A 27640-nucleotide genomic window follows, 5' to 3' on the forward strand; every position below is an offset into this window, starting at 1 on the left:
TTGAATCAATCTTTTGTGATTTAGTTTATTCGTTTACTCTTCATATAAACTTGTAATATGGTTTGAATATTGTTGTAGTTGTTGCTTGCTTATCGGTTGCACTATTTTACTATAGATCTTATGTTTTCTTGGTTGAACAGCTGTTATTTTTATTAGCTGGCTTCGGTGTGCTGGTCTACAATTTTAACAACTTTCGCTTAGCTGGTTTTTTATGTTTTTGTTTCATACAACGAAGGTGCATTGGTTTTTTTTGTGGACTAAAATTTGTCTTTTACTCTTTCTTATTTAAAACGTGAATTATTTCTTGTGCTGCCTACAAGTTATTCTGCGAATACAATAATTATGTTAGTAATGGTATTCGTCCGTTAATCTACAGAATCAAGTTTGCATGATGTTACAGTACGTTACTACTTGAAAAAGTGCAGTAATTATGATACTTAGCAATGTGATACTCTTATACGCTTGATAAATGTTCTTAACTCAGTGCTGTATAAATTATTATCCGCAAGAACTGAAACGTTTTGCTGAAGTCTTTCAAGCTTATCGTGAAAATAGATAAGGTAATGGCTGATTGATATCTATTCTTGCTCTACTGTTTCGCGAGGACATGAACGAGAAAACTGCTTTAGTTTGCGTGAACTGCAGAGACGTTTTGAAATTATTTAAAATAAGTTAAGAAATTGTACAACTGACTAGAGATGTCCCGCTGGGTTTTGCAGCTTGAACAGCGTTTGAACACATTTGACCATAAGTAAACAAACACTTTGTTTTGTTTTTGTTTCTATCTGTCATTGCGATCAACTTTATTAGGATTTGGTCTAGAGGATTCCGAAAGAAACATTTGTAGATTAATAGTTCTGAAATTGAAAACGAAAGGCAGAGTATTCCAGCTCTGATCTGGTCGTTAAAAGAATTTTCACCTAACGTTCGAATCTTTGTATAAAACTTGCTTCACTTAGAATATGGCGATATTTCTTCGACAGGAATTTGTATAAAATAAATTAACTAAGTAAAACCATCATGTCAAATAATTATATCATGCTTTTGATGTTTCACAGACACTTTTTTTAAGTACCTAGACTAGCTTCTTTATGAGGATATTTTCATACTAACATTTGTAAGAATTTATAGTTTGAAAGCGTGAATTATCGTTAATTTCTATCATGATCTTGTTAACGAAAACCTACGACCCCATTCTATGTGAAGCATGTTTTTATGATAATAGTCTAATCGCTTAGATGATAATAGTCCGGAAAGGTGGAGTGTGAATGTACGCCAACAGGAGAAACACAAACTGCCGATTTTCATAATTGTCCTTCGCCATTGTCCGGAACGGTAGCATAGCTAAGATCCGTATGCTAGTTTGTTTCGCTCGTGCATCCAATGTATCGTCTGCTGTTTTGATGAGATCAGAGATTGCATACATTGTCCCGTTTAGTCCTGCTTAATGCCATTGCTGGTAACCTTTTCTGCCGCGAGCAGAGATTCCCGTCTGCTGGCCTGCAATTGAGAACCATTATTCAGCTGGATAGCTCTAGGGATGATTATGGCGGCCGGTCTTACCTGATACCATATTACTAGCCGACCGATCAACATGAAGGTAAATACCAAAGCCGGTCCGCATCGCTCGAATGGATCACTAACCATGTAATGCGAATATACGGCTAGAAACATCAACATCAACAGCGTAACGTTGGCCACGTTTTTAACCTTGTCTGAAATAAATATAGGATAAATTTTCTTGTTTATAAGGAATAAGAATATATTTTTATAAACTGTTATTTTTCTTTAATAAATCTGTTTGATGCTAAGATATCAGAAAAGCCAAACAACGTTTGAAACATCTTAATAATTTATATTTTTTCCATACATATGGTTTTGAGCTAAACATTTAGGACGTGTTTAGGAGGCTATTTTTTCTCTATGCTAGTTAAGATTTGAAAAAGGATGGGCAGTGCAAGCTATCACACAAGATGTCATTTTCCAATAGTGATTTTTACATTTTTTGTACCAGTAAAATGTCTTTGCGTCTAGTGAAACGGAGAGAATGATATAAATTGAACAAAGGCGTGGCTAAAATAAGAAAAAAATAAAATAATTTAGCTAAAAAACTGCTGAGGTTTTATAGGAAAATGATCCCAAATTGAGAGAAAAATGTCAAACTAGAGAACGATCCCGAATTGGGCTCAGAATGGCAAAAAAATCCTTTCGAAAAATAAAGGTTTGCTGTATAAAATAGCAATCAACCATTTCAATTACCAACAAAGGGAAAAAAAGATCCCAAATTGGAGAATAGCAAAAAACCTTGTTTGAATACCAAAAAATGGGTGCCAAAAATAGTGAAAAAACACTTCCAAATGCCGCATCTAAAAGAACAAACTTCAAAATGGTCTTAAGTTGAACTAAGTAAGTTGAAAAGTAAAAAAAAAAGAAAATAGTAAAAATAGAAATATCGAGAAATAAGCGTTTTTGCAGGTTAGAAAAAATTGCGAAAAGTCATAGATGATGAAAAAGATTATAAACGAAAATGATTCTCCAAATTGAGTCAGGAGACGTGCTTTAAACAATTTTAAAGGTCAGAAAAAGGCAAGTGATGGAAGTCGAAAAACAAATCGAAATTAAGCTCAGGGATGTGGAAAAAAGCCAAAGCGGACCCCAGGTTGAGTACAGAGTATTAAAAAATGTAAAAAAAAACTATATTATTCAAAATTGTGCTCAGAATGGCGATGAAACGTTTCCAAAGGCTAGAAAACTCTAAAAATAAAAAAAAGATGAATCAACACAGCGTACTGTTGGGTGGCTGAGAGTGCTGTTCTCCTGCTCTCTGCTTTAATTGGCCTCTTTCCAAGCCTGTGCTGACATTCCACTGTCGAAATTTGACCTTTCTGGTAATTGGACACAGACTTTGCTTTGACAGTTTCGGGAAAAATGGCGGAGCTACTCACAACAGGGGTCGTAAGTACACATCGCGAACAGAAAGTGGACTCGTGAACGGTGAACGGTCTTTTGATTTCTAGTACATTTTCTAACTGGTTTTAAATTGAAAACATATACTTATTATTATACTAAAATATTAGGGAAAACTTCACCTATCCATTAAGACATTAGTGTTCAAGATCATTTAAGTGAAAATAACAATGCCTGCATTTAAAACCGCACAAGGTACATACGATTCTACACTGAACCGCCCTGTTCTCTATTATACCACAACTCCCATGCTGATTATTTTGCGGTTCATTGGACCTATGCGATTGAAAAAGGACAACGATTATTGAAAACTCGGTAGTTGGAATGTAAGGACTCTACTCGAACCGGTACGCTGGCTAAAGAGGTGCCAAAGGTGAATGTGTAGGTCGCAGCTATGGCGATGGTGGCCAAAAACTCGAGAACGTGAATTCCGGGCAGTAGATCCTATTGCGGATACTTCATTCAAGTACCACATCTACAACAGCAGCGGTGTAAAAGCAGTCGAGTTTGGTGCTAATTGGTAAATAGATGATATTGACCGAACCAAATGATTTCCTTGCGACAAATCAATAAATTTTGAGAATTCAACTTGCAGGTTCAGCATCTGTTCATAGACTTCAAGGCAGTGTATGACTTAGTTAGGAGAAATAGGTTATGGCAGATAATGCGAAAGCACGGTTTTCCCTCAAAACTAACTAGACTAATTCGTGCCATCCTTGATGGTTTCAAATCAAGCGTCAAGGTGGCCGGTGAGATATCGGACACTTTTGTGACGTTTGATGGTTTGAAACGCAGGTTAGTAAGACGTAGTTCTACGTCAAAAACTTAAACTTAGTAAAGAATAGTGAAGAAACGTTTAAAGGACTGACAGTCATAAATAAAAAGTGATCCTGAATTGAGTCCGAATTTCACGTCACATTGACATCGCATTGGAAGGTGCTATACGGAGGGCTGGCGTGCAGAGAAGCGGCACCATCATGACGAAGTCTCACAACATCATTGGTATTAACCGCAGAGCGGTGGATGAGGCCTTTGGACTTCTCAAGAGGTAAGCTGCGAGAATTGGGCTTGTCATAAACTCTGCCAAAACGGGGTAGGTGGTGGCTGGTAGAGAGCGTGGTATCCCGTCGGATTTTGGTTCTGCGCTGGTGATAGATGAGGAGTCATTTGAAGTAGTCGACGAATTTGTTAACCTGGTTACATTGGCGACGTGCGGCAATGAAGTAAAACATGAGATAAAAAGGCATACAGCGGCCGCAAACAAGACCTTCTACGGATTGCGTAACCAGCAGAGGTCCCGCAGCCAGCAAACAAGTACAAAACTAGCACTACAAAACACTGATTCTCTATGGCCATGAAGCATGGCCACTGAAAAAAACTGTTCGGCAAGCACTTGGCGTTATTAAGCGTAGCATCTTGCGGTCTATTCTTGGTGGCAAACTGAAAATGGTGTTTGGCGCAGACGCATGAACCATGAAGTGTATTAGGCATACAAATCGGCGGATATAATCAAGCGGATAGTACACGGCAGGCTACAGTGGACTTGGCATGTAGCTAGAATGCCGGAAGAGCGATCGGCAAGAAATATATTTAGCAGGAATTCCGATAGAGGCCGTCGACTTCAGGGCATACCCCACACTCGTTGAATGTGTGCTGTCGACGAGAATGCCCGTGTATTAGGTGTTAGAGGCGACTGAAGGGTTGAAGCCCAAGATCAAGTGATATGGCGATGTATTCTGGATTCGACACTGGGTCGATAACACTGTATTACAGCGATTTAGAACTTCTGAAGTGACCTAGTGTAGATTGTAGGTCTTGTTGAGTGTAACATTCGCTCATACTAGAAATTTCCAAACACCCTCGAAATCTGAAGTTATGGTCAAAATACGATTTTTTGGACTTCAGCGCATATAATTTTTTTTAACTCAGTCATTTATCAACCGATTTTCAATATTAAAGCAGTTTTAGAAAGAAGACAAATAGAGCTTTCAAAATATATACAGGTTTGTTCTAATATCAATAAAACATGTTGAGTTATTTGAGCTTAAATCTAATTATTTAGACTTTTTCACACAATTTTTCAGTTTAATTTTCTGTCTATTTTTGTGAGAAGCATACCACACATATACTATAATTTTAAAAGTTTATTCAATTCCGAATCAATTGAAAGTAGTTTTGTAAAAATCGGTTGGTATTTGGCTAAGTTATATATTTTTTAAGAAAAACCAGAATTTTTAGTTTCTATCGCGCAATTATTTCACGGTGCTACAAATGATGAAAAAATGCAAGAACTTTTGATGTGACTTAGTGTGGATTGTAGCTTTAGTCAAATGTTACTTGCGCGTTTACTTGAAGATTTTCAAATACCCCAGAAATTATTAGTTATGGTCAAAACCCTGTTTTTTACCTTAGCTCATATTTTTATGTTTAATTCAGTTATTTTTCAACCTTTTTTTTATATTTTGGCTGTTTTGGAAAGGTGAAAAAGAGAACTCTTGAAAAATATAAATATGTCTAAAGAGTTTACCTATATGTGATGAATAGTTTTGAATGAAATTAGATGATATAAATTCAATAAAATAAGATGATTTTTTCAAATTTTATCTATATGTGATGAATAGTTTTAAAATAAATAAAATAGTTTATGTTATTTTAAAAATTTCCCAAATTTATTCGCAATTTTTTACACATTTTCGTAATGAACGAGCTGTAATTGCTGTAGAATTTGAAAAGTACATTTAGTGCCAAACGAAAACAGTAAGTGTTGTTTATGAAAATCTGTTATAATTTAGCTGATCAAGTCATATCTTGATGTTTTCCACCATATACTTAGATTTCATCAAATCATTTCTCAGCATAATTATAACATATTTTCACTAACAACACCTATTGTTTTCGTTTGGTACTAAAAAGAACTCTCCAAATTTTACAGCAATTGAAGCTCCATCATTACAAAGATGTGTGAAAAATTGCGAATAAATTTGGAAAAATTCGAAAATATCATAAACCATCTTATTTATTTAAAAACTATTCATCACATATAGGTAAACTTTTTAGACATATTTATATGTTTCAAATGCTCTACTTTTTGCCTTTCCAAAACAGCCAAAATATAAAAAATCGGTTGAAAAATAACCGTATTGAACATAAAAATGTGAGCTAAGGTAAAAAACAGGGTTTTGAACATAAATTATAATTTTCGGGGCACTTGAAAAACTTCAAGTAAATGCGCAAGTAACATTTGACTAAAGCTACAACCCACACTAAGTCACATTAAAAGTTATTGCATTTTTTCATCATTTGTAGCACCGTGAAATAAATGTGCGATAGAAGCCAAAAATTTTGGTTTTCTTTACAAAACATATGACTTAGCCAAATATCAACCGATTTCCACAAAACTGCTTTCATTTGATTCGGAATTGAATATTCATTTGAAATTATAGTGCATTTGTGGTATGTTTCTTACAAAAATAGACGGCAAATTTAAAATTAAATTGAAAAATTGCGTGAAAAAGTCTATAAAATTAGATATAAACTCAAATAACTTAACATGTTTTATTGATATTAGAACAAACCTGTATATATTTTGAAAGCTCTATTTGTCCTCTTTCTAAAACTGAATATCGGTTGACAAATGACTGAGTTAAAAAATATTATATGCGCTGAGGTCCAAAAAACCGTATTTTGACCATAACTTCAGATTTTGGGGGTGTTTGGAAAATTTCTAGTATGAGCGAATGTTACACTCAACAAGACCTACAACCTACACTAGGTCACTTCAGAAGTTCTTGCATTTCTTTCCATTTGTAGCACAGTGTAATCGGTATGTCGCCGCAAAAGTAAAGTAAGTATACCACAAGCAGCCTTTCACCTTTTGATCAAGACTTTGGCGCTTAGAATCTATTTAGTGATAGTAGCATAATACGCATTTTAGAAGGGTACATTTTCGTTACACATTCCGCAGCAAACTACAGTAAGACGTAGTTCTACGTCAAAAATCTAGACTTATTTAAGAATAGTTGAAAACACGTTTAAAGGACAGAAAAAAACGTTTAAAAGACAAAACAAGCGTTTAAGTGGCAGAAATAAAAATGATCCCAAATTCCCAAAGACCGAATTTTTCCTCACATTGAGCCCTGAATTGCGAGAAAAAAAAACACTTTTAGGTCAGCAAAAAGTTATTACTCAAAATGAATTAGTAGAAAAGATACTAAAATGACCAAAGAATAGCGCAACAATGCTTTTAAAGGCTAGAAAAGGGCAAAACTGAAAACAATCAAGAAAGTTTCAAAATGGGTTGTTAAGTTACTCACGGGTTTTTGATTTTTATACATATATCAGGTAATAGAGTGTTTTAAAATTTTATATCATTGTCCTTCGATTTTTAAATGAACAATAAAAATCGCTTCAAATCGCTACAATGACAGTTGGTATATGGGCGAACTGTCATTGTAGCGATTTCGAACAGATTTCGAGCAGTTTTAATTCGTGATTTAAAAATTGAAGGACAACGATAAAAATTTTTTTGAAAATCACGTTTTGCTTAGAAAATGCAGCTCTTTTAGATGACATAAAAACTGATATAGCTAAACAACCCAATTGCTGAAAGCCAAAAGAAATGATGGTAGTTTAAATTGAGTCCAAAGTGACGGAAAAAAGTAAACATGAAATGAGTTGAGAATAGCGCAAAAATGGTAAGATCGATAAAAAATTAGAATGGCGAAAAAACGCTTCTCAAGGCCTGGAAAGGGTACAGCTGAAAATAATCCTAATTGACCACAACGCGCTTTGTACATTCTAGATCGTTCACACTACAGCGAATATCATGTGATATCACTAATCTTGAAATGAAATGTAATACATCAAATTTCCCGTGGAAACTAGATGTATGGATTCAGATATCAAGATACACGATATAAAATGATATAATAATGTGAACAAGGTATTCGAAATAGCGGAAACGATCGAAGAGAAAAGAAAAAAAAAGTGAGTTTATAATATAGAAATTTTTTTTTCTAAAACAAAACCAGAAATTGCCAGAAACAAACTAAAAAACGTTTGGAGAAACCAAACAAAATATGGTCGTTTTTTTACGCGGGTTGCTTTCTTCAATAACTCGAAAACGGTACAAGATATCGACCTCATTATAATCACGTTTTCCGTCTCAGGTCGAAAGTAGTCATATATCAGTTTTCAGAAAAATTCACGATTTTTGGTGTAAATTCTGGAAATTTATAATATAACATTTAGGCCTTTAGACTGACCACTATTATATTCAGTCAAAGTTTAAACGTTTTGGGACGCTTCTAGATTCTAGCAGCTGGAACAGGACTGAAAATGATCCCTTTCTAAAGGCTTAAGAAATAATTCCGAATTAAACTCTGAATTGCAAGGAAAATACACTGAATAGTACAAGAGAGAAAATGATCTCAAATTGAACGCAAAATTTTTAAAAAAGCTTTGTGAAGGTTAGATTAGGTAAAAATAATTATTTCAAACTAGCCTCGGAATTGTGAAAAAGCCGCAAAGAGAACTAGAGCAGGGAATAAATGCTTGAAATACCAGAAAAAGGGAACACTGATAATAATTTCAAATTGAGCTCAGAATTCCAGATTGAGCTTAGAATTGTGAGAAAACAAATTGAGCAAAGGTAATTTAGTTCAGAATTGCGTTTTAAATGCTCTTAAAGGCCAGTAAAAGTAAAAATGATTATCCTTATTCAATGTTTTAAAAATAAAAAGAGGTAAAAATTATCTCGAATTGAGCAAACAAAATGCCTGAAAACGGAGGAAGGCCAAAAAAAAACTAAAAAAATAAAGCTTGGCTTGATCTCTTACTCTTCCCCTCGCCACATTTCGTCACAAAAATGCAAACCAACCCCCGAATGTTACGTCATTCATGAATGTTCGCTTTACTTTGTCTTCATTCTCAGTCTCGTTCAACCTGAATACACCTAATTTTTTTGTACTGTATTTTTTAGGCGCCTTTTTGTACAGTTTTTTAAAAAAATAGGTTTTATTTTACACGATTTCTCGAATTAATACAGCTAGTTTTTCACGGTTTCTCAAAATTACACGCTTTATTCACACTTATTTTACACGGAACGCTTACCCCATACAAAAAAGATTATAAGATGTGTAAAATTAGACGAGACGTTTCGTTAATACTAGAAGAATTGTATAATACCAGAAAAATTTAATTGAGCATCATTGAAAAAAAAAACTAAAGATGACCAGAACACATTGTTTGTCAAATTTTTGGAAATTATTCTCAATTATTCTTGTGTTTTTACGCAATAAGTTATATAATAAGTAGGGTAGCGGACGGCTTTGACATAAGATTGCTGCAGAAAACCTGCCGAAGAACACCAATGCCGAAGCCATCCGCTACCCTGTATAGTATAATCATGTGTAATGTTGATGAATGTAGTATTTTACTGACGATGTCAAGCATGAAATATTTTCCATTAACTTTGATACTTCAGTGAAAACCGCGCTATTCATTTTGTAACAATTTTCATCGAATACACTTTAGGGACACAAAACTTACGGCTGGGAATGAGCACCATCGCTAGGCCGCAGAACACCTCCAGTCCTCCGACCGACCGGCGATACCATTTCGAGGGCAGTTTAAAGTCGAATAGGGAGGAAAACGGAAACACTTTGGCATATTTGACGTAATTTCTTCGCTGTAATGAGAGAAGCAAAAACAGAGAAAAAAAACGGTTATTGATGCTTGCAGTACACGAAATCTTGTTTAAATCGAACGTGACTGATGGTCGATTATAAATTTGGCTAAAAAAAGAGCAATCGAGAACAGTTATTCGCGAGAATAAACAGGGCATATGGCTTGTTTCAACGTGGGTTTGAATCTCATCGATCTTTCATGGTGATCTATCGGAAAAGGGAAACTGTGATGATAACTTAAATCGATGGAGAACGCTCGGTTGTTTAAAAACAATAAAATACCAAACGCTTCCACCACACCGGCTGATTCAACAATCCAGGCAAAGTATAATTTATTTTTAACATTACAAAACTCAACTACACTAAGTGGTTTTGTGCCACTAATCGATGTCATCGTACTTCGGTGTGCGTCGGTGGCGTTGTAAGACTGCTTGCTCAGCTGACCAGGGTCAACACGCGAATATTCGCTGATTTGCCTTCTTACATGGGACGTTTTGCTCTCACTCTGGTTTCTTTCTTTTCACGCGTATGCGCAACGATGACTAACGTTGATGCGTATCACTAACAGTACGCGCAGAGCACGTGATTTTGCCTCTGCCGGCTGCCAGCGTGTTTGTTTATATTTGCAGCTTTCAATAAGAGCATCTAAATGTTTTATAGACTTCGAAGAAGTTCGCACTTCACCATTGATATGTTTCGACTGCTAACACAGTGGCATCAGATCATGTTTGTTTACGTGAGATTTTGTTTCAACATTGGGGACACTGGTGCCATTACATATTTCCTCAGTAATCATAAACTGTCAGACCGATGAATAATTTAGAATTCTTTCAAGAAGGTTCCGTACTGTTGGACTATGTCCCAAGAGTATATAAATTTCCTCTACCATTTTATGAGCTCAACAACAAATATCAACGAAGTTAGATCAGCATTTTAACGTTCCTGTAATGAACCTATGCTAACCCCTTATTTGCTCGTAATGACTTGAGACACGAAGCGTCCACCTTGAACCTACCCCACGTCACTTCTCATCGAATTTCCCGTCCCGACTGTTATGCTGGCAGCTGCGTCTCTTCTGTTTTTTTTTTTCGTTTCATCAGCAATTTGAGACTAAAATTCTATTTTTGGAGTTGGGTGACGGGAGAGAGTCTTCAAGTTCAACGAATTTCCTGGACGGATAAGCGGAGCTGTCTGTGAGGTAACAATACGAAGAAAAAAAAACACAGATCATCATATCGAACAAATCCAAGAAAGTGAAACTCAAACGAATCGATTTCGGAAACCCGCCCGGTAGGTTTACTATGATTCGATCCATTTTAAATAGCTCTACGGTCGTACAAAAGCGATTTGCAAACGTTTATAAATACACCCATCATTGCTGCGACTCGGATTCCGGTACTCTTCATTCTATTACTTTTCGTCAGTATCTGACAATCTGATCGCGTCAGATGGACTGTTGGTTAATGGATAGTTATACATAGTAGTAGGCGTGCATTAGCGTGATCAGAGTCCGATCAAAGATATAGCGATGGATAATTGGATATCGGGAAAAGAGAAGTTTACACTACGATCGTATTGTGTTCTATGAACCTGTAATAACATGTACTAGGAATAGATACCAATTTTAAACTAACTTTATGACTAATGACTAATGAAATACAAATTGCTATTGCATAAACAAAATTATAAAATCGCACGTAATTATAAGACGTACATCAAAAACACACCTCAAGTCCCTGGACATATAAGCAGGCGTAGAAGATGCTGACGTGATCTGCACTTCACGATCGCATTATGAGCGCTTACAACTCAGTCATCTCTCATCCTATTCACGAACTTTTTGCAACAATCGATCATCAATTTTATTATGATTGAATTCCGGAGGGAAAAATAATCGATTTATGAAGATATTTTTAGAGATACGCAATAATGCGGCCGCATCTCAGATGCAATCCAGTACTTTTTAGTATGTAGCTTATGAGTTCCAAACTATCCACAGCTTGCACAAGTATGGAACCAGAATGGAATGTTATTCCATCGAAGATGATATTGGAGATTTTTCCAATGGTTTTTTTTTCTTTTCAATGAAGAGAGCCGATAATTATCCTCAAATGTCTGACTTTAAAATGGATTCGCAACTGAATTGATTTTCGGAAGTAAAAACACATGTAAATTGAAGCCCTGGCTATTTTATTTAAAGTATATTAATGAAAAAACGTTTCATGTAAAGAGCTTTTTATAAATTTGGAAAAAATAGTAGGAGGGTGGTATCCAAGACACATAGGAGGGTGGTATCCAAGACACATAGGTTGACATAGGACTACAATAGTTTTATAATTCCCTTTGAGGCTCTGTTTGATTTGAGCTCGTTTTATTTTTGGCTAGATTTTGGCACACATGTGCTAAAAACGAGCGATTATGTTTAATCACATTTCTTAGTTTTCTTGATTATTTCAACCAATTAAAGCTTAACATCCTCCAAAAGAAGGGTATTTTGGTTCTTTATGTTGCCGAAGCGGATGACCGGTATCGGTAAAACGGTTCCTGAAATATGACCGGAACATGTGCCGGTAATATAATGATCATGATCTAAGCAGTACTAAGCCTCTAATTACTCGGGTAGTAATATCAAGTATCTGGGTCGTCAGCCTTAATTCATAAAGCGACACCTCAAACGACTTGGAACTAAAACTAGTTCATTGGTGGAAATATTTATGAAAAAAAGTCATGAAAAGAGAACCGGTCACTTTTGGCATGGTTAAATCTTGGAAACAGGAAAATTCTGCCGTGTCGTGTTTGGCAAAACACAGCACTCTATTTTAGAAGAAAAAATATTCTCTTTAACATTGATGAATGCCATTCGTTCTAATACAGTCAATTTTCTTCAATACGCGAAAAGGCAAGCTTCTATACAGACCTAAATTGAGTACGATTTAGTAGAAATTTAACAATATTTATTTGTATTGTGAAAGATGTTTAACTCTCCGATCACCAAGCGGCAAAGATGTCACATAATAAAATTTTCCTGCAGTTACAAGTTCATGGAGAAAATAACGATAAAGAATTATAGTTTTTAAACAACAATGTAATATACAGAAAATTTACAATGGACATGAGAAAAACACAGTGTAGAGTTCAACAAACAACACATTTCATCTGTACAATGAACCTAATTTATATACCCTGCTACCTGCCTCTACCGACACGTACAGAATTTTGTTGTCCCCGGTGGCGCAGCGTATTTTGCGGCACCTGAATGATCATATTGAATTCTGATATTTGTTACTATACGAAACAAAAAGATAATTCAAATAAACAAATCAAACGGCAATTCGATTGTGTTCCAGTTCGAAAAACGATACCTACGCGTTAACCCAGCACGTCCCACTGTGCGTCGTTGGTTGACCTATTGGGACGAGGAGATTCTGTCAATTTTTTTGCCACTGCTATACAGGATATTACAGCAAGCAGTTGGTGTCTACTCATGAAGTCTGTGCCAGGCGTGCTTGCATGTGATTGGTTCATTGTTCATGAAAATTTGACCTTGAAACTTTTATGAAATTTTCACTGTTTAACAATGAAATGATAATGATAACTGAGGAATCACAAAATTGTCCATCATTTTATCAATCCAACGACATATTGATTATGGAAATCCATCATGTGGTTACATCAGTATCACCGTTTGAAATCTTGTATCTTGTTTGTATCTCGATATAGTGCGGTTAGACGTAGTCCTACGTCAAAATATCTTTTATATAGGATATCACCGAGCCTCTTTTCGCATCGGCAGGCCTACCCGTTAATCAGCTGTGTTTGTATTAAGGTTTTGTATCTTGCTGGAATGGGCATCATACAGACCAGAAGGAAGTTGTCACATCTGAATTTGAGCAGAATATTCGTGTACAGGACCATCACACGATTCGATAATACTGACATGGCTGTCCCCAAGGCGGAAACCGGATAAAGCTTTCAAGAAACAAAAGATTCACGGATTATCTTGTTGAAAGATTACCGACAGGGTTGCCAGATCTGCTACTGAAGACGCACGCTGCTCACAACATATTTTTTCAGATCAAAAATAGTTTACGTTAAAGGAACAGAATGATCGTGTATATGGAGCATGTCTTGGTGGTATTCCAGCTGATGATAGAGGAGTGGAACGATTCCAGAAGGCTTCAGCTGTGATGGTTTGGGGAGCAATATCCAACAGAGGAAAGTTGCCACTGCTATTCATCGACAGGGCTGTGAAAATTAATGAAGTGTACTATCTTTATCGGTCACATTGACACCCATCCAACGATGATATAACGTCAATGAACTATGATATAGATATAGAGGTGCCCAAAAAATGCAATGATAAATACTTTGTAATATTGAATATTGGAAATATTTCGCAATATGTCAATAGTGTCCTGCCCCTAGATGCCGATCGAAGTCGTGCGTGTGGCTTGTGATAATTTTGAAGAATGATCGCGGGCCGTAATCAAATGCAAAGGTGCAATATTTTAACTTAACAGATTCAACTGTAACTTTTTTTCTCTACCATGATAGTAAAAAAACCGAGATGAAATATTCATCTGTTTTAATTTTATGGCATAAATAAGGTGTATCACTTTAACGGTGATACCCTGTAATATTTTTTACAATTTGAGTTAAGTAAATTGTAGCGAAATCAAATCAAAAAAGAGATCGTTTAAGTATTTACTTTTTTCGTACCTTAATGAGCATTCCTTTTGGCATTTACGAAGTAGTGAGCGTAGTAAAAATTAGTTAGAAATATTTATAGAATGAAATAACTTTGAATCATTGCATTAAAAATTGCGGAACAGCATAAACAATAACAGTGTCAATGTCAAGATGTGGCCGTTTTGAGCAGTAGGCAGCTAAAAATACTATTTTATTAAAACTGCACATACTCATACAATTTCAACGTACTCGTATCACTATGTAGGTTTGCTGTAGTAACTTTCTCTTGCGAGAAATTCCCCTTTGGTAAACAAAAAACCGAGAACGAAACACAAACTTTAAATTTGAATATCGATTCTATTATAGTTTTGTTTGGTCATTTAGAAATTCATTCTAAAATATGGGTTGGAAAATTTTTATCTCAAGACTTCATCATGCTATGAATTTGCAGTATATGCAATAAATCTTTATTCCCTAGAGAATTTGAATCATCCCTGTGCCAGTTGCTGGCGGGGACGCCAGTCGTAATTTTAACGATCCATTGAAAAATGACTGAGCGTTACGGCCTTAAATAACGGAAAACAAGCAATAATATCAAACCCCTGCCAACAAATTGGGCAGAAATTTTCAAAACAATGCAACAAACTCGCCTCTGTGCCGTTAGGTTTCAATCGAAAATGTTCTCATACAGGTTTAATTTTAAATTTTCATAACAATTTTAGGTTTCCCCACCCTCAGTCGCTTACACGCGCTCGAATCAGTGGCAACGGCATGTAGTAGAGGCAAGGTCAGTTTGACTTCGTTCAGCAAAGCTCAAAGAGAATTATAATATAACACAACAATCTTGTTCAAAAGCCAACCAGAATAAATGATACAAACTAGTTAAATCTCGATGAAAGAACATTCATCTCATTTCATTGATGAAAACCTACTCACATAACAGTGCATTCATATCATACCGATAATTGAATAGAACAATTTTTCTTCTATCCGATAAATATTTTAACTTTATCGGTCGAAAAATTCCCGCCGCTGATGAGGGCCAGGTCGCGTCGCTATTTTGGGCCTACAGTCCACGGGGAGAGCCAAGTGTTGTGCCGGCGGCCTGCCATGTCTTTTTCGCTCATATTCCGATGACCACGATCTTGACGGACAGGCTGCTGCCGGACACGCCAATGAGCGGTCAGGGAGCAAAGGATGGTCAGTGTGTCACCTCATACTTGAAGGAGAATCTTTAGAATTTAAGAGATAGAGAGAAAAACGCAATCTTGAGAGAAATTTACTTAAAAATAAACGCTGGCATCGCCTGCCGGTGCATTCCGTTTGGTAACACCTCGACCGTACCGTCGCCAGCAAGTGTTCGCAGCAGTTCGTGGGGCACTTTATGAAATATGAATTTATCAATTTATCTACTCCAGACGGCCAACGTCTTGTCGCGATCGCGAAATGGGTTTTACTAGAGGAGATTGAACGGATTCCCCGCCCCGCAATGGCAGAGAAAAGGTAAGAATGGAAGGTGTAGTAAAAATACTGCCGAAAATGTTTGATTTCACGATCGGGTTGTTTGTTTATTTTGGTAGTTTGAAACAATGCGTTTGGTGAAGATAATTATCTCCGAAATAAAAAAAAAATCGGTTGATGAATGACTTATGATTAGGAAAAATCGGACAAATCGTCGGTTTTGTTCGGAATTGGCTGAACACAACTTATTTTGGTAGTACCAGTTTCGAATGAAACCGACGGTTTGTGAAATGAACCTCTATTAATTATTCAATATTTTACATTATTTTTCCTTTTCAAAGATGTTTTGTAAAACAATTTATACAAGCTTCCGAGCCCAGGGGAATTGCCTGCGGTTGACAAGTTGGCAGTAACCTGATGATTGAGCATGTTATTCTACATTGAAGATGTTTTTGAGGTACTATTTCAATTTCTCGCTGATACACGCGAAGCATAATTCTTGTCAAGATTGAAGAATTCAAAAGATTTTGTTATTTGCATTTTACATTTTTTCTTTATTTCAGTAGTTCAACGCAGTTGCATCATGTGGTCTGACTGAGTGTTTTGTAATCTGGGATTTTTTGAATCCCTTCTAAGGTCATACATTGTAGGGCCGACAGGGGTGGGCACCATTCCGCCAAGTCGCTTATCGCTAATCGCTATTCAGTTAGCGGTGAGCTATTCAGGTAGCGGTTAGCGGAATTCATTTCAAATGCTAGCTGAATAGCTTTAGTTACTCCTTGTTTTCACAAAATCAAGTATGATCACTGTTTTGTGAACCTCTTATTGTAAATAGCTCTAAGAAGTAATTGTTCTCGTTTGTTTTACCACAAATTATCAAAGTGGTCCAAAACATACAAAACACGAGCAATGAGTATAGCGGTGTGACTATTTACATATTAATAAGTTAGCGATTGGGGTTCAGCGTTTAGCGTTTAGCAATTATCGAGCTAAATTTTTCCGTTTAGCGGCTTAGCGTTTAGCGTCGCTAAATTTTCTGTTAGCGGTGTCCACCATTGAGAGCCGACTTCGAATTTTTAAGTCTCGGAAATGGTTTATGTGTTAGTAACTAAAACACTACCTTAGATTTGCTGTAGTGATGCATACATGAATTAGTGTTGATGATGATTAGTGAAATGAATTAGTGAATGATGCAACTATTTCCGAGTCCTGTGTACTTGTTCGAATTTCCGGTCATTCGGAGTTCCTACAATGCTTTAAAAAGATATACACAGGGTTTTAGGGAGTTGATTTAAAATCCTTCAAAGGGTGATAGAGGACCCTGTTCGATGAAAAAAAATATAGCCAAATATAACTACTGCAGAGTTTTTCACTTTTTCAGTTTTCGGTTATAATAGCCTTTAACGAGCTCTACTAGCACAAGAAGTATGAAAGCTGGCTCAATTCGGTTCCACTATCACCCGTTAAAGGATTTTAAGTCACCTTCCTAACACCCTGTGAATAACGAAATAAGAAAAAAAGTGCCAATTTTGCTACTATTCACTCCGCAAGTTCATATTAGAAATACTCAAAGAAAGAGAGGCGTGCTAAGGAAAAAACCTAAATTAATCCACCTAGCGGTCAGACCCAGCCTTTCTCATTCAATTTTTTATTTGTAAAAACATATTTACATGAACGCTTCAATCCAATAAATGTATATTCACTCTTTAGGTTCTAAAATATTGATGTTGTAATCTATACATATAAAAATGCAGTCCGGTCTGTCTGTCTGTCTGATCCATATAGGCTCGTAATCTACCGAACCGATCGACGTGAAAATTTCTATGTAGGGGTTTTTGGTGCCGATAAAGGTTCCTATGATAGTTTGAGATCCCTTCCTCTTCTGGAAGGGAGGGGTCCCATACAAATGAAACATAAATTTCAGCACAACTCAAGAACAAACCAAGCAAACGAAACCGAATTTAGCATGTGGATGTTTTAAGGGGTAACTAATATGTCCATAATAGTTAGATGAAACACAAATTTGTGCACATCTCGAGAACTAATCAACCAAATGGAACAAAATTTGGCAGATAAATGTTTTTAGTGGTAACAAATATGTACATAATGGTTTGACACCCGAATCCCTCTTCTATAAAGGAGGGGTCCAACAAAAATGAAACACAAATTTCACTCAGTTCAAGAACCAATCAAAAAAATACAACCAAATTTGGTAGGTGAATGTTTTTATAGGTAACAAATTTGTCCATAATGGTTCGACGCCCCTCCCTCTTCTGGAAGTACATGTTTCTCCACAAATTTCTGCACATCTCGCGAACTAATCAACTAAATGGACCCATATTGGCAGGTGAATGTTTTCAGTGGTAACAAATATGTTCCATAATCGACCTCAGACAACATTTTGGATTGTAAGATGGCAACTTCCGGTTTCTCGAAAACATCCAAAAATGGCCGATTTCCACCCAATATAATAATATCCGGATCTAGAATAACACACAGGAGCTAAAATCGACCACAGATAGCATTTTAAATTATAAGATGGCGACTTCCGGTTTCTGAAAACAGCTGAAAATGACCAAATACCACCCAATATGAGTTTTTCTTTAATCAGTATGCCGTTCAAAATCCAGAAATTGTCTCCAAATGCCATTATGAAATCCAAAATGGCGACTTCCGGTGTCGGAAAACCAGCGCAAACGACCAAATACCACCCAATATGGGTATTTCCGGAACCGTAATGATGCACTGGAGCCACAAATCGACTTCAGACAACATTTTGAATTTTAAGATGGCAACTTCCGGTTTCTGGAAAACAGCCTGAAATGGACGATTCCCATTGAATATGAGTATTTCTGGAACCAGAAAGATGCACAGAAGCTAAAAATTGATCACAGACACAGTCTTGAATTTCAAGATGGTGACTTCCGGTGTCTGGCAAACAGCCGGAAATGACCAAAAAGCATTCAATATGAATGTTTTCGGAACCAGAATTACGCCCAGATGACAGAAATTGATTTCACAGGCAATTTTAAAGTCCAAATGACTACTTTCGGCTTCTGAAAAACAGTCCAAAGTGACCAAATATCACCCAATATGAGTTTTTCTTTAACCAGTATCCTAAACACCATTTTGAAATACAAGATTGCGACTACTGGTTTGTGAAAAAAGCCTAAAATACTATCCAATATGAGTATCTCTGGAACCAGAATGATGCAATGAGCTAACAATTGACCTCAGGCACCATATTAAATTGATAAATGGCAACTTCTAGGCAACAGTGGGAAATGACCAAATAATACTCAATATGGATATTTCCGTAAACGTGATGATGCATAGAAACCAAACATTGACCCTGGACACCATTTTGAATTTAAAGACGACCACTTTAATTTTTGGAAAACAACCTAAATAACTAAATACCTCCCAATATGGGTATTTCCGGTGTCAGATTGATGCCAGAAAATCTGCTGAAAATGACCGAATACCACTCAATATAAATATATTTAGAATTAAAGCGATGTACACAAGCCAACAGTCGAGGATGTTGTCATTTCGATTAAAACCAATCATTTCAAACGAGTTGTTATTTGACTTTGATCATATCCTATGGCCGATTGGTTAAGCATTTGCAGACTTTAAACACATCGCAAGGAATCAATGAATTTGAAACGTTAAAATAGTACGATACCACACTTAAATTATGTTAAGGCCACATATATCGATCAAAGCAGGTATAGTTTTAAATAGTCTTTGAATTCCTTTTCTTCCCATAACTTTTGAGCCACATATCAAATTGTTATGAAGTTTGTTATTTGTGAGTTTGAGAGATGACTCGTTCGTATGACACTAGTAATGTTCAAATAAGTCATGTACTCTTGGAGATAATAGACTTTCGTTGTATTGTTAACAATTTGATACATAACAGTTGCTTAAGTTCGATTATAATCAAATGAAATGGGAACGTATAGGGCAGCCAAACTTCGAAACCACGTTTTCAATCATAATTCATCAGTTAACCCTTAACTAGCCCGCTCATCTGATATCAATATTGATCTAATCGGTTGTGTAGTTTCTGAGATAATGAAGTTTCGTGATTTTCACAAGTCGGTACATTACAGATGAAGTTACAGTTCGATTACAGCAAAATTCAATAGGGTCTTCTGAGGCAGCTAGACCATCCATTTGACACTAATTTTGTGGAAATCGGGTTAGCCTTCTCTGAGAAAAGTGAGTGAGTCCAAGTAGTCATCGGAATATGTTCCTTCGCATAGCTGGATTTCACATTTTTAAACATAACAGGCAAACTAATAGTCCGATTGCAAAACAAATCAATAGGGTCTTATGGGGCAACTAGACCTTCCATTTGACACTGATTTTATGAAAATCGGCTCGGCCATCTCTGAGAAACATGAGTGAGATTAGACACTTTCCAGAACACGTTTCTTTAAATAACTTCTGAACCACATGTTCAATCTTTATAAAATTCAAAACTTAAGGGTTTTCCAGGTAGCCCGTTTTTTGAGACCAATTTTGTTCAAATCGGTTGTGTAGTTTTCGAGATAATGATGTTTTATGATTTTTACTATTTGATACATAACCTCGAAACTAAAAATCTGATTACAATGAAATTGAATAGGGTCTTATGGGACAACAAGACCTTTCATTTGCAATTAATTCCATGAAAATCGGTCCAGCCATCTCTGAGAAAAGTGAGTGAGAATAAAAATCTGCACATACACACACACACACACACACACACACACACACACACACACACACACACACATACAGAAAATGCTCAGCTCGTCGGGCTGAGTCGAGTGATATATGCCATTCGACCCTTTGGAGCACCTTTATACTTTCGGTTTTGCAAGTGATTGCTATACCTTTCTAGGAGAAAGGCAAAAATGAATTTGGCAGCTAGGTTACATATCCAAGTGTGCTAGATCCCGTGTCAAAATTCAATGTTGACTGACTTCTCCATTCATCTCGTTGTATCGGTGAGGGCGACAAAAGCCCAGCCGAAAAATAAAAATTGTGGAAGTAGATATTAGATTTTATGTTTATGTTTGATTATTTGATTGATCATTCTTTTTAACCATGAAAAGGTTAACCCCTGATTAAAAATCCCTGCGATAATGCAATTTTCAAACATTCACAATTCATCAATTAACGTTAGAAAAGATAATCAGATCAAAAGAAGAGAGGATCTTTTTTACTTGATTACAATACTCCTCAATATGGTGTTACCTTTTGTCAGTTTGACAGTTCTTTTAGCTCACAACATTCTCTACTCACATATCTTCCTCTGGGTATATCTAGGGTGTCAATCAGATGTGTAAAAAAAAAAATGACCTTCGAATGTCGTTTAGCGATAAGACTGAAAAGTTTTGTCTTATCGAAAAATGTCGTCAAAAAAATTTAAGCTCAATCGGACTTTGGAAAATAGTACCTCAAAGCGGTCGAAATTACGCTTTTCGAAAATAGGCCCCAGATCGAGAATTTCTAAGTTGAAATATTCAGTTTTACCAATTTTTTCACAGCTTAATTCTACATGAAACAGGCATAAAGATGTGGGTTGCAGCCGTACTATACTGTCCGTATTGCAAGTACATTAAAGTCACTTTTTACGGGGGGATACGTGCCGCGTAAAAAATAACCGCGTAAATTCAGGAATCCGCCTAGAAAAAGCGTAAATTCCGGAATCCAAGTAAAGAAATTCTGGAATCCGCGTAAGAACTACATCTTCCGAATCGAAAGCAAGGCTAAGGCGGATTCATCCTTTTTCTGGCGCTTCTTCAAAAGTAGAAAAAGCACACATTCGGTACCGTCAGTATTGCCCTATGAGGGCACTACCAGTAACAAAGTTGAAGTTTCTGTCGAACTTTTTGCCGCTTTTTTTCATATCGGTGTATAACGCTAACCCTTCGTCTGTGTCCCGCAAAACTCCTTGCCGTCGTACGATATGGGTTAATCGTTCAATTATTTATCTCAACATCTTGCTGCACCTATATTCATCTTTTTTCTCTCATTTGTCCAATTTACCGTCAAATTTCTAGAAATTTTTGAAAGTAAATCTATTTGCTTCTCGATTTTGTCAAGTGGTTGAAAGTTTTACGTTGAAAATATGAAAAATCTTGACGATAAATCGATCAAAAAGACGTGATGAGATGAATATAGGTTCTGAGATGAATATAGGAACGATTACCCTACACCTGGCACCAGAGCTGCGAATTTTCACTGTCAGCAACAGAATCAGTTGAAATTGAAGGCTGTGAATATCGATGTCAGCACGATAAAATTATTTTCAGGTTCAATCGGTTGACAGTGGTTATACTGACTACTGCGATTTCGCACGCCCTGTGTTGTTTTAGCGATGTTTATGTGTTTGAGAATGTAGATGCTTATTTACTTCACGGACTTCATGCATTGGATTGGCTCAGATCATATATATTCATTATGTTTCTAGACAATTTCATTTTTTTCACTGACATGATTTCCAACGAGAATCGACACGGGTGGCACTCAATATCAGTCTCAACCTGAGAGAATGAAATTGCTGTTGTGTGATATTCATTTTGTTGTTTCGAAATTTCGCAGCTCTGCCTGGCACGTCCAACTATTACCACAACTGAGGTTACCACCGCGTTGATATCTCTTGACACGTCTAAAGGCCCTGGCTCGGACAAACTACTCCCCGCATTCATTTAGCACTGCTCGGAGGTACTTGCATTACCGGTACCTTTGCCATATTTACAACCTGTCTCTATCAGAAGGTCTTTTCCTGGTAGCATAGAAAATCTCTACTGTCATGTCACGCCTATTCACAGAGCCGGAAAAACTCACGACATTACTTACTACAGACCGACTTGATTCTCTGTTGTTTCGCTAAAACGCTCGAACTTTCCATTCATGATAAATTCTACGTAGCCACTAAACTCAGAATATCTCAACACCAACACGGCTTTGTTAAAAACATTAACTTTTAATAGCGACTAAAATATTTCAAGAGCTGTTATATTCACGTTAACGACAGCAACAGAAACTTCGGCGATTGACGGCAACCTTTTAGCAAAAAGTATTAGCTTTGGTAAATTACTATTTTCATGCTTCTGAGTGAAAAAAAAACAGGAGGGAAGCGGTTTTTTACGAATCTAAACAGTTTTCTACAAAATTCGGGAAAAACTGATCCTGTTCAAAAAAGGCTTTTGAAAGTGCAACTCACTTTGTTTACTTATTTGTATATCGAAAGAAAGTGGTAATATTTAAGTCATCTTCTGAAAGCTATTGTTACAAATAGGTATGTTTTTTAAACAATTTATTGTTGTAGTAACATCAATAAAATACCATAGAAACAGTTTTTATACTCTAATAAGTTGAAGAAAGTTAAAATAGTAGTTTGACAGCTCCTTGTTTACCATTTCGCCGTTGCATGCTGAACGAAGAAATTACATTACATTTAACAATAGAAGAAATTTATTACATTTAACAATATTAAGTTGGTTAAGAATGAATGTAGAAACACTATGAGTCCGATTTTTTAATGTTCAAATGCCTAACATTGCGAAAAAGCACGGTAGAAAGATGTGCTCGTCATATCCACTATTTCTTCTCTAAAAGGATCTATGATGATCTAAAGTTTAATTAATCCCAAATAATTTCCACATACGGCTCTAAATATAGGTAGGTCTATAGACTTGCTTTTTAGTACTTCGTATGAATTTTGATATTTCTTGTATATTTTTCACTAAATTGTTTGTCAAAATAGACACTTAACTCTTAGCAATGGTATGATAGAGGAGGTATTTATGTTGAAAAAATCATGTTTTTAATAAACTGTACAATCACTTCCTGAAAAGCTGGTCAAAATACCATCGTTACTCTATTGCACCATTTCTCTGTGTCCCTTTTGACCGGTTCTGCACCAACTCGAGCAGATGTTGGCGGCACCCTCTTAAAATTCAATTGAGCTTTGTGGGTGTGTAGGCTGTACTAAACCAAGCAACTTTAAATCCTTGTTTTTGTTTCAGAAATTTATCATTTAAAAAGCCTGACGCTTTTTTTATCAATCGATATAGGTACTTGAATAATAACAAGAGATAGAGAAAAGTGGTCAATGAATGATTTTTGGGGAATTATCTCATTTTTTAATTAAAAACAATAGACAAATCGAATTTAACATCCTACACTGAAAAAAGTTCATTTTAAAAACAAAAAGAGATTTTTTAAAAATCAGTCATTTTTTTAAGCTCCTTGCATAAACTCGAGCTTGTTGTTGCTACAGAATTGGAGCCAACGGATGTGCCAACACGAGCAATCATCGAGTCAGCACGGTCAGTGAGTTCCCTCACATGTGTAACGGTAACCCCCGTTATACACACAAAATCATAGTGTTTCGGTAGCCTTCGGTCAGTTTCGGGGCGCTCAGAAAACCGCTGGTTACTTTCGCGAGTCGGTGCGTATCAAAGGCTAGTGCATCCCTAATCATCGTCAGCAACCGAAACAGCCAATAGTGAGCCTTTTTGCAACAGAATTTACTGACGCTGGTGCCAGTAACGTGGAACCGAATGCATATGAATAAAACCAGAGTCGTCGTTAAATGCAAAATGTTTTAAACAAATCCAATGTCTTATTAATTGTTATTGATTCGACGATGTTTTTGAATGGCCGGATTCATGATAGTGAATCGTTCAGTTCATATTTGCATTAACCTAGTCAGTACCAAAATCATCAGTATTGATTACTGCTTGCATTGCTTTAACGATAGCAGCATCCTGAAAAATATCCGAAAAACGTCCGAACAATGCTACAAAAGATAAAAAAAACTATACTGGTCGCAGTGGGTTTCATACAAAAAAAAAAATCATGAAATTTGTTCAATTTCCAATACCTAATTGGAAAATTAGTAGCGCGTCCTATAAAATGCCGAAAATTGTGATTTTTATGATGCTAACTTTTGTACTATTGAAAAATGTAGGACCTTGTTTTGAACGCTGATTTCGACTAATCAGAGATAGAAACAAAGCCAAATAGCATCGAATATTAGTCTTTCCGGAATCAAAATGATGCCCAGAGACCAGAGATCAACTCCAAACATCATTTTGAAATCTGAGATGGGGCACCTAATACGAATATTTCCGAAGCTGGGATAATATTCAGAAGCCGTAAGTTGACCCTAGTTATCATTTTGAATCTCTTCGGGTCGCCACACTGTTTTCAGAGAGTTATTTCATTAGTGTTGGACCAAACTCACTGACATAGAGATATTGATACAAGATTATCTTTAGAGAGAGTTGCGGCCGAGTCTCATGCACAACTTCTTCAACTTTTTTTTTAAATGATGTATAAAATAATAATCTACTTTTCATAAAGAACGATATCATTTAAACAGTGATGGTTTTATCGCTTGGTTTGGTTTGACTGCACACTTGTGTCTTCGTTCAAAATCTAAGCCACGTTGTCAATATCCAAACGTATGTCTCATTAGTCTTTACAGTAGTGCTTCGCCGCACAATATATTCGTATAATACGTCGTATAATAATCATCGATTTGTGAGTGCTTTGCTAAACTTCGCATAAGAACTACAAGTACCGATTATAATGCCCGCATTATGTGTTTGATACTTGTTAAGTCAGAAAACATATAAATTCAACAAAAGAATTGTGATCATAAAGAAATAGAAAAATATGGCTGGTACTTTGACGATCGTTAAAATCTGTTCAACCATGATAAAAACAAATTTTTGTGCCGATATGTGACAAAAACATGGCCTCTGCTTAAACGAAGCTACACTCAGCATTTTTTTGGTATGGAATCTGACAGCATTTGTTTTGTTATTGGTAAACACGAGCCAAACAAACCGTAAACTTAACATAAACATTCATGATACAAATTTATAGAGCTTCTTCTCTTCGAGGAAATGGTTTCAAACTTTTTGAACAATAATAAATAAACGAAAGCACTAAACAGAAACTAAATGATACAACAATGGTTAAACTGAATGGTACAACAAAATAATTAGGCTTTGAATCTGTGAAAATTAAGAAAAAGGACCAACGCTCAGTATACACTTTGCCCAAGCACTAAGGCAAACGAAACGTTGCAAATGTTCGGCAGTCCAGCAATTGAATTCGATTGCATAAGATTTCCATTTGAGTAATATGCCAACTTCTGACGGCAGATACCAAATCTTCCACAGATGAAAATGTCCCGTTTGCATTGGTTAACACGCGATTAACATTCATCATTTATCTTACCTCTCGAGTAATGGATACTCCAGAGTTTGATTATGTGCAAAAGCGTTTTTTATATGATAAACCCAGCAACTAATCCGTTTACTTTGCTTTGCGATGCATCAACCCACACGTCACAAAATATAATTTATTCCGCTTTAGTTTCAAGAGCGAGAGGCGGAATCACGGGACGGCCTAATTAAATAACACACCTCGTGGAAAGCAGGAAATTGCTTTTCCGTAAAATATTCACTCTGCGATTCAGCATAGCTCTAATGTAATCAAGAAAAAAAAAACGGTACCATAAAATGAAAAGGATAAAGGGTATCGTCAGACACGCGTCGGTCACACTAACACACAAGACTCAATTATTGGGTGCTAAAGCTTTTCAATACAACCCTGGATTAAACTCACCAGATCCCGGTGCAATTCCTTGCTGATGTGCGGTGTGAGTTTCATCAAGCCGATAAATATGAAAAACAACCCTAGCAGAATGGACAGACTTTTCAGCACTATCGAGCCCATCCGTTGAGTGTTCTGGATGCTGGTGGGTGTTGTCGCCTGTGGGGCACCGGTGGTCGTCATGGCGGCTTTTCTTGTATGTACTAATACGGAAAACGTGAGTAGCAGAGCGGTGAAACGCGAGTGAAAAAAGCACTTTTTACTGTTTTGTAACGTTTTACTTAGTTGTTTGAATTTTTTTGTTCAGATGAATTAAAAATCACAGTGATGTGTTGCCCTCGACATTGCTTCCTACACGCAGTTCCAGTTAGGCATCCCTCATTTCGATACCTTCGCCTCCCTACTGCACATGATTTATGTCTTCCCCGTGTCGACTGATCGATTTTCCTCTCGTTATTTATTTTTAATCTTCCACCCCACTTGATCACTTGCGAAATTAATCTCGACAGAGGCCAATATCACTACACTTACGTTCAATGCCGGGAGAATGATCCCGTTATAATTATAGACACGTTTGCGGCACAGAAACTCTTTTTCAAAAACAGCTGCGGGAAACAAATCCGAAGAATGGACACTTTTATCACACTACATGTAAAAAAATCGATATTCTAAAAACTTATATGCTACAGACCGAAGTTTTTTGCTTCCATCTACGCGCAACACGAGGGGAGGTGGCTGACTGAAGATTGTATCCTGTCTGGTTAGTTAGGATAACACTGTGAAAAAAAGCAATCTTGATTCTACGAGGTGGCAGGTTTATCGCTTTGGCTTGGTCGTGGACTCTGCAACCAACAACCACTCGACGGTCGTGTTTCTCGTTCCGAACTCTACATCACACTGCCGACCGATTCGCAGCAGACGATAACCTGCGAAAAGAGAGTGTGGCAGTGTAGTGCGCCCAATGGGTGGCAATTTTCCTCCCGCTTGCTGTGTACGCGCTCACCGATTTGTGTTTCCTCTCGCGAACAGAGTACAGTAATGAGAGTAAAGTCTCTCCGTGTGAGTGTGTGTCCTGCTCCAGGGTGGTGGTTGATGTTCTGCTGTCGCAAATGTGTATGTGCGTAGGAAGGATTTCTTTTACTGGTATGAGTTAAGTCAAACGGAAGAAGGATCGAGTATACATTCAGTACCGTGCTTTTAAA

At 36.6% G+C, this 27640-nt stretch overlaps 1 protein-coding gene across 1 annotated transcript; it reads right to left on the reverse strand.

Moving 5' to 3' along the window:
- On the reverse strand, nt 1-27348 carry LOC129723120 (novel acetylcholine receptor chaperone). The gene is made up of 4 exons (XM_055677100.1): nt 26451-27348; nt 9517-9655; nt 1564-1715; nt 1-1500 (listed from the first exon to the last, which is right to left on the reverse strand). The coding sequence occupies exons 1-4, from the start codon at nt 26619-26621 to the stop codon at nt 1435-1437; spliced, it is 528 nt and encodes a 175-aa protein (XP_055533075.1). The 5' UTR covers nt 26622-27348; the 3' UTR covers nt 1-1434.
- Nucleotides 27349-27640: the final 292 nt, after the last annotated feature.

Source organism: Wyeomyia smithii, chromosome 2 (assembly GCF_029784165.1).
Source record: "Wyeomyia smithii strain HCP4-BCI-WySm-NY-G18 chromosome 2, ASM2978416v1, whole genome shotgun sequence".
NCBI lineage: Eukaryota > Metazoa > Arthropoda > Insecta > Diptera > Culicidae > Wyeomyia > Wyeomyia smithii.

Coding starts and splice junctions, on each gene's coding strand:
- LOC129723120 (XM_055677100.1), bottom strand. CDS start 26,621: ATGACGACCACCGGTGCCCCACAGGCGACAACACCCACCAGCATCCAG. Junction 9,656..26,450: donor AGGAATTGCACCGGGATCTG/GTGAGTTTAATC, acceptor CTCTCATTACAG/CGAAGAAATTACGTCAAATA. Junction 1,501..1,563: donor GGCTAGTAATATGGTATCAG/GTAAGACCGGCC, acceptor TCTCAATTGCAG/GCCAGCAGACGGGAATCTCT.